Source organism: Salvelinus namaycush, chromosome 38 (assembly GCF_016432855.1).
Source record: "Salvelinus namaycush isolate Seneca chromosome 38, SaNama_1.0, whole genome shotgun sequence".
NCBI lineage: Eukaryota > Metazoa > Chordata > Actinopteri > Salmoniformes > Salmonidae > Salvelinus > Salvelinus namaycush.
The window spans coordinates 18,082,293-18,094,244 of record NC_052344.1 but is presented as its reverse complement, the minus strand read 5'-3'; the positions used below and the strand labels follow the sequence as shown (position 1 = coordinate 18,094,244).

The window sequence follows — 11,952 nt, the reverse complement described above, 5'->3', positions numbered from 1 at the left end:
GATTAAATTCTTGATTGCTGTTTCTCATGAGTAGCTCTTGTTACGGATGGCTTCACAGTTGATGGAAAGTACACACACTCATCAACAAATACAGAAATAAATACAAATGGCAGAACCCTTCAAAATATTCAACATTGATGATCCCCTTTGTTATTTGGGGGATTTTAGTTACATTTTTATAGTCATCAAATGTTATGGTAAGAATTTAAAATAAGTTTTTAACTCAATAGTTTTTTGAGCAAGCATGACTATTTACATTTTTTTTAATGTAAATCACCAGAGTTTTGAGCTCACTCAAACAAATCAGAGCAAAGCAATCCTAGCTAAAATAAATCCTAGCTTAAATCAAAATGCTTTATTGTGGAGTTGTGTTACCATGAAAATAACTACCGTACCTATCTAAAAGTGATAACCACTGACTTCCATCTGCCTTTTCTTACAGACCAGAAAAAGCCCAAACCTGCAGTTGTTGATCCCAAAGTAAAAGGCTGGTTTCTTCAAGTCATTCAAGTCAAAATGCATCCTGTTTTGAGGATTGTTCTTGGAACCATGGCATTTGGCACATACTTTCCAGAGGCCTACAGAAGCATCCATGAGGAGTGGGTGGAGGTGCAGACGGACATTGGATTATGAGTATGACATGGAGTACTATGTCCCATCTGGGAAATATGCAAAGTTACAGGTTGTAGTGTAGATAACACATACTATTGAGCCATCATTTTTACTAACATGGTTTAAAGGCATTATTCAAGATTTTGGCAACTAAACCCTTTTAAAAGTTAAAAGTTGAAGGTAGCATGCTACGTGCTCCTTGTAGACTTTCAGTAATTGTGCTAACGCTAGTTAGCAATGGCTCCAGAAACAAATTGACCTTTAACTTCCTTCAAACTGCACACAGATATAAGAATTGTATCCATGAAATAATCTGATTCTGGGTAAATAGAAAATAGGGCTTAATTGCAAAAATCTCAAACTATACCCTATTAAAAGTCATACAAGTCTTTGAGCTACAATACCGACAGGATCGGTTGCTCATGCCAGAACCAACAGGTGGACTGTCCTGATATTTGTTTTGCTTCCATGGGGTCCTTAATTCTCTGGTGTTTGTACTGAACTATGTCACTTCCCATTAGGGAAAGGGAGATAGCTAGTCAGTTGTACAACTGAATGTATTCAACTGAAATGTGTCTTCCGTATTTAACCCAACCCCTCTGAATCAGAGAGGTGCGGTGGCTGCCTTAAATCAACATCCACATTAACTGCCTTACTCAGGGGCAGAATGACAGATTTTTACCTTGTCAGCTCGGGGATTCAATCCAGCAACCTTTCAGTTACTGGCCCAACGCTCTAACCACTAGGCTACCATAAGGCATGGTCATTTAGTAAACATAGAAAACAACACTGTTGTTCAGAGAACATACCTAAAGTTACACATGAGTGTTATATGTAGCATATACAGTTGAAGTAGGAAGTTTACGTACACCTTAGCCAAATACATTTAAACTCAATTTTTCACAATTCCTGACATTTAATCCTAGTAAAAATTCCCTGTCTTTGGTCAGTTAGGATCACCACTTTATTTTAAGAATGTGAAATGTCAGAATAATAATAGAGAGCATGATTTATTTCAGCTTTTATTTCTTTCATCCCATTCCCAGTGGGTCAGAAGTTTACATACACTCAATTAGTATTTGGTAGCATTGCCTTTAAATTGTTTAACTTGGGTCAAATGTTTTGGGTAGCCTTCCACAACCTCCTCACAATAAATTGGGTGAATTTTGGCCCATTCCTCCTGACAGAGCTGGTGTAACTAAGTCATATTTGTAGGCCTCCTTGCTCGCACATGCTTTTTCAGTTCTGCCCACAAAATTTCTATAGGATTGAGGTCAGGGCTTTGTGATGGCCACTCCAATACCTTGACTTTGTTGTCCTTAAGCCATTTTTCCACAACTTTGAAAGTATGCTTGGAGTCATTGTCCATTTGGAAGGCCCATTTGCGACCAAGCTTTAACTTCCTGACTGATGTCTTGAGATGTTGCTTCAATATATCCACATAATTTTCCTGCCTCGTGATGCCATTTATTTTGTGAAGTGCACCAGTCCCTCCTGCTGCAAAGCACCCCACAACATGATGCTGCCACCCCCGTGCTTCACGGTTGGGATGGTGTTCTTCTGCTTGCAAGCCTCCCCCTTTTTCTTCCAAACATAACGATGGTCATTATGGCCACAGTTCAATTTTGTTTCATCAGACCAAAAAAAGTATGATCTTTGTCCCCATGTGCAGTTGCAAACTGTAGTCGTGCTTTTTTTATGGCGGTTTTGGAGCAGTGGCTTCTTCCTTGCTGAGCGGCCTTTCAGGTTATGTCGATATAGGACTCGTTTTACTGTGGATATTGATACTTTTCTACCTGTTTCCTCCAGCATCTTCACAAGGTATTTTGCTGCTGTTCTGGGATTGATTTGCACTTTTCGCACCAAAGTATGTTCACCTCTAGGAGACATAACGCGTCTCCTTCCTGAGCGGTATTACGGCTACGTGGTGCCATGGTGTTTATACTTGCGTACTATTCTTTGTACAGATGAATGTGGTTCCTTCAGGCGTTTGGAAATTGCTCCCAAGGATGAACCAGACTTTTTTTTCCTGAGGTCTTGGCTGATTTCTTTTGATTTTCCCATGATGTCAAGCAAAGAGGCACTGAGTTTGAAGTTAGGCCTTGAAATAGATCCATGGGTATACCTCCAATTGACTCAAATTATGTCAATTAGCCTATCAGAAGCTTCTAAAGCCATGACATCATATTCTGGAATTGTCCAAGCTGTTTAAAGGCACAGTCAACTTAGTGTATGTTAACTTCTGACCCACTGGAATTGTGATGCAGTGACTTATAAGTGAAATAATCTGTCTGTAAACAAATGTTGGAAAAATTACTTGTGTAATGCACAAAGTAGATGTCCTGACTGACTTGCCAAAACTGTAGTTTGTTAACAAGAAATTTGTGGAGTGGTTGAAAAACGAGTTTTAATGACTCCAACGTAAGTGTATGTAACCTTCCGACTGTATACTGGACAAAATATAAATGAAACATGCAGCAATTTCTAAGATTTTACTTAGTTACAGTTCATATAAGGAAATCCGTCAATTGAAATAAATAAATTAGGACATCATTTACGAATTTCACATTTCTAGGAATACAGATATGCATCTGTTGGTCACAGATACCTTTAAAAAAAAAAAGTAGGGTCGTGGATCAGAAAACCAGTCAGTATCAGGTGTGACAACCATTTGCCTCAGGCAGCGCAACACATCTCCTTCGCATAGAGTTAATCAGGTTGATGATTGTGGCCTGTGGAATGTTGTTCCACTCCTCTTCAATGGCTGTGCGAAGATGCTGGATATTGGTGGGAACATGATGTTGTACACGTCGATCCTGAGCATCCCAAACATGCTCAATGGGTGACATGTCTAGTGAGTATGCAGGCCATGGAAGAACTGGGACATTTTCAGCTTCCAGGAATTGTGTACAGATCCTTGTGACACGGGGCTCTGCATTATCATGCTGAAACATGAGGTGATGGCGGCAGATAAATGGCATGACAATGGCCTTCAGGATCTCATCACGGTATGTCTGTGCATTCAAAATGCCATCTATAAAATGCAATTGTGTTCATTGACCGTAGCTTATGCCTGCCCATATCATAACCCCACACCACCATGGGCACTCTGTTCATAACGTTGACATCAGCAAACCGCTCGCCCACACGATGTGGTCTGCGGTTGTGAGACGTACTGCCAAATTCTCTAAATCGCTGTCGGAGGCAGCTTATGGTAGAGAAATTAACATTACATTTTCGGGCAACAGCTCTGGTGGACATTCCTGGAGTCAGGGATGTAAACAAAAATTTAGAGAAATAAGCCTTTTTTTGGATGTGGAAAAGTTCTGGGATCTTTTATTTTAGCTCATGAAACATGGGACCAACACATGCGTATATATTTTCGTTCTGTGTTCCTCAACATTTGTGATTATGGATGGCTAGACACTTCTCTTTTTCTCACCGCCTTTATTTCATTGGTTACCAATATTGTTGAAATGTACGCAACACATGTCTTACAGTAGGCCTACCTCAAAGTCTTCACAGCTGATTTGTGCATAACCTGTGTTACAGTGTATTACTTAGATGCATTACTACAGGGATCATCAACTAGATTCAGCTGTGTGCCGATTTTCTTCTTGAGCAGATGGTCGGGGGGTCGGAATATATATAACAATAATTTGTAGACTGCAAATGAATCGCAAGAAGCCCAAACAGATATATTATTGGATTAAAACGTAATAATTTCAAACCTTGCTTTGTTTATGATCATTATTCGTGGAAATACATGGGAACAGATTTCCCTAGTTAAAATCACTTGAAGCTGATTACCTGGTGTTTTACAGTTTTTATATCCAACAATGAAAAATGAACAAAAAAATATATATATTATTTTTTTGCTCAGAAAACTTGGGGAGCCAAATAAAACCACCCGCGGGCCAAATTCACGGGCCGCCAGTTGGGGAACCCTGCATTACTATGTATTAATAGAACTGCTTAATAACTATATGAGAATTTATCTAACACTCTGTTCATTTTCAGTATGTGTGACTTGTTATAGTAAGTACCATTTACCTTATGCAGACTTTTAAGTAGCAGTGCAAACAGATGGATATATTTTTATGATTCAACCTTTTCTATCATGCTATGCTATTTTTAGCCTTGAATTAAGTTGTGGGGGAATGATAACCATGTGTCTGGGTATCATGTTACAACAACTTGAACCAGGTAATACACTACTGTCCCTCCCCAGAAGGAATGGTCTTCCTGGTGAATGTCACAAGTCTGACAAAGTGACACTAAACATCACAAAAAATTACGAATGTACAGTACAGTGCCCTTGGAAAGTATTCAGACCCCTTGACATTTTCTACATTTTGTTACGTTACAGCCTTATTCTAAAATGGATTAAATATGTTTTCCAGTAATCTACACACAATACCCCATAATGACAAAGGGTAAACAGGTTTTTAGAAATGTTTGCAAATGTATATTTTTTTTTTAAATGAAATACATTATTTACATAAGTATTCAAACCCTTTGCTATGACTCAATTTAACTTGGGTGCATCCTGTTTCCATTGATCATCCTTGAGATGTTTCTGAAACTTGATTGGAGTCCACCTGTGGTAAATTCAATTGATTGGACATGATTTGGAAAGACCCACACCTGTCTATATAAGGTTCCACAGTTGACAGTGCATGTCAGAGCAAAAACCAAGCCATGAGGTCAAAGTAATTGTCCGTAGCGCTCCAAGATAGGACTGTGTCGAGGCACAGATCTGGGGAAGGGTGCCAAAACATTTCTGTAGTATTGAAGGTCCCCAAGAACACAGTGGCCTCCATCATTCTTAAATGGAAGAAGTTTGGAACCACCAAGACTCTTCCTAGAACTGGCCGCCCGGCCAAACTGAGCAATCGGGGGAGAAGGGCCTTGGTCAGGGAGGTGACCAAGAACCCGATGGTCACTCTGACAGAGCTCCAGAGTTCCTCTGTGGAGATGGGAGAAGCTTCCAGAAGGACAATCATCTCTGTAGCACTCCACCAATCAGGCCTTTATGGTAGAGTGGCCAGACAGAAGTCACTCCTTAGTAAAAGGCACATGACAGCACGCTTAGAGTTTACCAAAAGGCACCTAAAGACTCTCAGACCATGAGAAACAAGATTCTCTGGGCTGATGAAACCAAGATTGAACTCTTTGGCCTGAATGCTGAACAGCACTTTGATATATCAGCTGATGTAAGAAGGGCTATACAAATTGATTTGATTTGAATGCTAAGCGTCACGTCTGGAAGAAACCTGGCACCATCTCTACGGTGAAGCATGGTAGTTGCAGCGTCATACTGTGGGGATGTTTTCAGTGGCAGAGACTGGGAGAATAGTCAGGATCGAGGCAAAGATGAACGGAGCAAAGTACAGAGAGATCCTTGATGAAAACCTGCTTCAGAGCGCACAGGACCTCAGACTGGGGCGAAGGTTCACCTTCCAACAGGACAATGACCATAAGCACACAGCCAAGACAATGGACGAGTGCCTTCGGGACAAGTCTCTGAATGTCGTTGAGTGGCCCAGCCAGAGCCCGGACTTGAACCCGATCTAACATTCCTGGAGACCTGAAAATAGTTGTGCAGCAATGCTCCCCATCCAACCTGACAGAGATTGAGAGGATCTGCAGAGAAGAATGGGAGAAACTCCCCAAATACAGGTTTGCCAAGCTTGTAGTGTCATACCCAAGATGAGGCTGTAATCACTGCCAAAAGTACTTCAATAAAGTACTGAGTAAAGGGTCTGAATACTTATGATATTTCAGTTTTTTATTTTTAATAAATTAGCAAACATTTCTAAAAACCTGTTTTTGCTTTGTCATTGTGGGGTATTGTGTGTAGATTGATGAGGGGGGAAAAACAATTGAATCATATTCAGAATAAGGCTGTAACATAACAAAATGTGGGAAAAGCCATGTGGTCCATTAACATTCACTCCTCTGCGGTCCTGAGAGGGGCAACAGGGTTGAAGAGTGGTCGTTGTTGCCTTAGCTGTAATTTGCCATAGGTCATCTCAAAGTCCTTCTTGGTGCCGACGATAACGTCCAGGCTGCCACCTCGCACGTCATAGCCGTAGGAGGCTAGTTTCTGGATGCGGTAGAGCACAATCTGAGTGGTGAGCTCCAGCACGTTGGGCATCTCCCTCACTTGGTCCATGCTCACCCCCACGTCCAGCAGCCCCTTGAACCGGCCCACCAGGGTGGGCACTGAGTAGTACAGTACAGCAGGGCAGCGGAGGACTATCTCCCGGAGCTCATCTTCAGAGCACACGAGCACCCCCTGGGTGTAGTCCAGAGCCTGTTGCATGGCCTCAGGCTGCAGCTCTGCGATGGAGGCCCTGAGGCTGGAGACCAGGACCAGGAGCTCCTCTGTGGTGAAGCCCTTCTCCCTCAAGAAGCCCAGACTGTCCCTCCACGCCTCAGCCGGCCGCATCAGGATGTAGGGGTTCTGGCTGAGCAACTTTTGGAACCATAAGCGCAGGTTTCCCTCGTCCCCTCCCAGGTCCAAGTAAGTCTCTCGCAGCATGTGGATGACCTCCTGGTTGCTCTCCACAGGCCGGCTGAAGCTCTGGGGGGCGCTGGCCATCAGCTTCCCGATGATGCGCTTGCTGAGGCGCAGGCTCTGGAGATAGCGTATGTTGTCACGCTGGTTGGTGTGGTGCGTGAGCGTGAAGAAGGAGGCAGGGAACTTCTCAATGATGCCCACCAGCTCACGCCGGTTGGGGCATACGGAGGACCAGAGGTCCCGCTGAGCTGCCACGTCCTCGGGCCGACACAGGATAGCCTCGGGGTGGGTCTCCAGCACACGGGCAATGGAAGCAGTGTCAGCGCCCATGTCCCGCAGCAGGTCCGCCGTCTCGTACACGTACACAGAGTTCTCTGACAGCACCCATCCCTTGAACTTACGCACTTTACGGATGTCCACCGATAGGTCATAAAGGGAGTCGACAGTTTGCTGGTTCTCTGGCCGCTTGTTGGCGAGGGTAGAGGAAGAGAAGCCCATATGAGGGGTTAAGACGCTCCTCTTCTGGCAATAGGCGCACAGGAAGGCAGTGGTGGCACGGAGCATTGTTAAGGCACTAAAGTACAGACGACCTGTATAAGACAAAAACACACACTGAGCAGTTACATCACACAAGACCACTACGTCCTTTGTCAGTATTGTTTACCAGTTAGTCCTATACTACTGTTCTATGCTTTCAGTACATAGACTGTTTTCTCCTGCTCTAAATTAGACCATTAATTAACAGTAAGATACATTTTATTTAAGATGATCACATAACAAACATTGCTTTCCTCACTGCAAAGCCTGTCAAAATCAAACAATGTTGAACTGATCTATTGAGGGCAACATCAGTAAATGTAAGTATATTTGGCCAGTAGATATGAGTAGTGTTGGTGTGGGAACACGATGTACTAAACGTGTTACTGGGTGGTGGAGAATGTGTACTTAAACTCATAACCAATGCGCCCTCTATATTACCGCCGGTAGCAAGTCACTATATATAGGTCTATAATTATCGAGTTCGTAAAAGGTCTATGCTGCTGTAACAACTGAGTCTTTCAGCACATGGGACAGAGACCACCTGAATCAACTATAGTAATTCAAATACAGGCTATACATTCTATATTGTAAATAAAACCAGTTGTTTACCAGTTTATTGTCCAGAGGAATACACGAGTTGACGCTGGAAGTTGTTCAGGCATTTGTACCATTATGAAAGATTGTAAACGCCCTCTGCTCACGTGTTTCATAACGCCTGTGATTGGCTCTGTTCCCGTCCGCCTATATTGCTGTTGTGCTGCGCAGATTATTAAATTGTGGGAACTCCATCACTATGAATTACCAATGTAATTAACAATAATATGGTGGGTGCTTATATTTGTCCTATTTCACACATGTAGGCTACAAGTGTGTATTATACGCATGTATAATACGCACGCAAAAAATCCCAACTCTCCCTGAGACACCCTCAGAGAGTGGGGTCACGGTGGGGCCGGCGCTATGGGCGGCATTTGGGGGGCCTGGTCCGCCCTAATTTACCTCGTTGCCCGTCCAAATACAAGTTTGAAATATGCATAATTTATTTGACGGAGATGCGCGCCAACAGAAAGACGCATCAATCTCCGAAACAAGCGAAACAGCGCCCCTCTGTCTCATTATGTAGACCATGTATTTAATACTGTCTGGACCAAAAGAGTATGGCATGTCATACTATTTCTGTCCAGACAGCATCAGATACATGGGCTACATAGGGGCGCTGTTTCGCTCGATACTTTCTTCGGTGATATAGTTTCAGCAGAGAGGAAGAGGCGAGGGCTCACTCTCGTTAAATTCTGTCCAGTATAAACCCAATGGTTTTCTATGGGAATAATATGCAGACCTAAACTTGTCGCCTGTCTTCCTGCCTTTGGGACAAAAACTCATTGTTAGGGCGGAGACATGAGCATCTCGTCATTATATGCAGATATCTGGTGTCAGCCTCTTGCGAATTGGAAATGAAAGTTGGCGGGTGTACAGTGCACTGTTAAGATGCTGGATTGCCCTAAAGTAAATTGATGTTCCGCCAAAATTATATAATTATCCTGTCTAAATAAAATCATTCAAAATACTTCACCGGTGAGGATTACTTAGCCACATAGGATAATTAGCTACTTCAAAAATGTTTTGCTGTGGTTGTTTTAAATCACCCGTGTGTTTGAGAAGCCCGCGATTTGGGTAGTGGGCGTGGCAATAGGTCTAGCTGATTGAGTTGCGACTGTCAATGAACATAAGAATGAGAGGGTTGTGGCGAAGATATGGCGCTGTCAGTGAACATAAGAATGAGAGGGTTGTGGCGAAGATATGGCGCTGTCAGTGAACATAAGAATGAGAGGGTTGTGGCGAAGATATGGCGCTGTCAGTGAACATAAGAATGAGAGGGTAGTGGCGAAGATATGGCGCTGTCAGTGAACAAAAGAATGAGAGGGTTGTGGCGAAGATATGGCGCTGTCAGTGAACATAAGAATGAGAGGGTTGTGGCGAAGATATGGCGCTGTCAGTGAACATAACAATGAGAGGGTTGTGGCGAAGATATGGCGCTGTCAGTGAACATAAGAATGAGAGGGTAGTGGCGAAGATATGGCGCTGTCAGTGAACAAAAGAATGAGAGGGTTGTGGCGAAGATATGGCGCTGTCAGTGAACATAAGAATGAGAGGGTTGTGGCGAAGATATGGCGCTGTCAGTGAACATAACAATGAGAGGGTTGTGGCGAAGATATGGCGCTGTCAGTGAACATAAGAATGAGGGTTGTGGCGAAGATATGGCGCTGTCAGTGGCCATAAGAATGAGAGGGTTGTGGCGAAGATATGGCGCTGTCAGTGAACATAAGAATGAGAGGGTTGTGGCGAAGATATGGCGCTGTCAGTGAACATAAGAATGAGAGGGTAGTGGCGAAGATATGGCGCTGTCAGTGAACATAAGAATGAGAGGGTTGTGGCGAAGATATGGCGCGTTCCTCTCTAGAATGCATGCATATGTAGGAACGTGTCCATTTGGCAATTTCTGATTGTCATACAGCACTATTTTTTTCTTCGCCTCACACGTCTGCGAAGTCTGTTTTTTAAACATCCATTGCGAATGATAGTTCCTCAGTATTTGAAAAAATCTTTCCAACACTCCCGGCCTCGAAAATGCAAAACATCATGATCTGATGATCCCATATATCCAGTGTAAACGTCATAAACAGCTTTCTATCCGGAGCTCACTGGCGCAGGAAACTCTAGGGCCCGGAATAGCTAGTTGATACAATGTTTCATTCTTTTTTCCGCTAGAGACAGCTTCGGTCCGGACCAAGTGATGATTTGACGTTGTACTTCACTAGCAATAGCTCAAATCAAGACAGATAGAAAGGAGGCAGACAGGCGGATGAGATAGATTAATGTTATTGAAAGAACCGGGATTTTCATCAGGATATTTTCTACTGTTTTTATTTGTCGGTTTTAGGCCTATGTATTTTACTTAATTGAGGCCTACTGCTGCATCTGAGTTATACTGTCATTTCTTTAAATTTTCAATGGATCACAGTGTATCAATGTGTCCATCTGGCAGAGGCTAGTGCTCTCCGCATAGTTTAATTTTAATTTTTAGATTTGTATAATTTTACTTCCGATTTTTATGATTAACCACGTGACAATGATTTTGAGAAAACAAAACGTTATTATTGAAATTAAACCGTTCCAAGAAAATGTGCGTATAAAAATAATCATAACTGCCACGCAGATCGGTAGAAATTGTATAGTAACTGTAACTTCCCCAAACTTGAAACTCACGAGCTGCCTATTACAGACGTTAAAAGTCCCGTGAAAAAACATGCCCTCTATGGAAATCAAAGGCTCGTCGAACTGATTCGTTCTGCCTCCAGGTCTGGGTCACAGTTATGGTCTGACATTATCAACTGCAACCATGGAGCAATTAAGACTAAGTGCACTAGGGCAGATTTTCCCACACCTAGTTGGCTCTGGTATTTGAGCATATCGCCCATATCGGTGGCCATTTTAGAGTTAGGGTCGTACCTGTATGTCAGGTTAGCTCAAGCACCAACTTCTTAGCTTCTGAGCAGGGGCGAAGCCAGAGGGGTGTCGGGGTGGCACTGGACACCCCTGTCATTTTAAATCCATTAACTCAGTTAGATTTTCGTACTTGAACTCAAAACGAACAATCGTTATTATCAATCTGTTAACGTTACTGAAAAGAGGACCACAATTTCCAGATAGCCTGTTTGCTATCGTAAAGGTGTAAGAAATTATAGCTAGCTTAGTTACTTTCTGCAGAGTAGGGCTAGCCATGGCATGATCTATCTAGTAACTTAGTCTGGTATTTGGTTTTAAGGTACAGTTATGATAATGGAGATTTGTAATTGAGATTGGACTAAAATGTGGATTGGATGCTTAGATGTATCCATAGACTCTTATTTATCCATAGACTCTTACTCTTAGTCTTATTTTTGCAAGGGTCAATTAAACATGAAAATAAAGGGAGAGATATCAAACTTATTTTTAAAGAAGCACAAACAGGCAGATCAGGTGCAAACAGACCCCAGCCCTTGCATCACCACTGGACCCCAGAGCAGCTCCCTACCTGAGGCTAGTCAGAGTCAGTGTGGTCAGACTTCACAAGGACCCAGTCTACCACCACCAGGTCAGAGCATCTACCACGCAGTCAGGCAATGCCCAGTTCAGAGTTTAAATTTAGCTTCAGCTTGTAATAGATGATTTTGTCAGATTAAGCCTCACTTTAAAATGTTGGTTGTTGATTCATGTGTGTTCTTGTTTTGATG

At 42.8% G+C, this 11,952-nt stretch overlaps 1 protein-coding gene across 1 annotated transcript; it reads right to left on the bottom strand.

Annotated features, from left to right (window-relative positions):
* Window positions 1–6,456: 6,456 nt before the first annotated feature.
* Window positions 6,457–8,356, bottom strand: LOC120032068 (transcription termination factor 2, mitochondrial-like). Its single transcript, XM_038978011.1, has 2 exons — window positions 8,288–8,356; window positions 6,457–7,728 (listed from the first exon to the last, which is right to left on the bottom strand). The coding sequence occupies exon 2, from the start codon at window positions 7,700–7,702 to the stop codon at window positions 6,566–6,568; it is 1,137 nt and encodes a 378-aa protein (XP_038833939.1). The 5' UTR covers window positions 7,703–7,728; window positions 8,288–8,356; the 3' UTR covers window positions 6,457–6,565.
* Window positions 8,357–11,952: the final 3,596 nt, after the last annotated feature.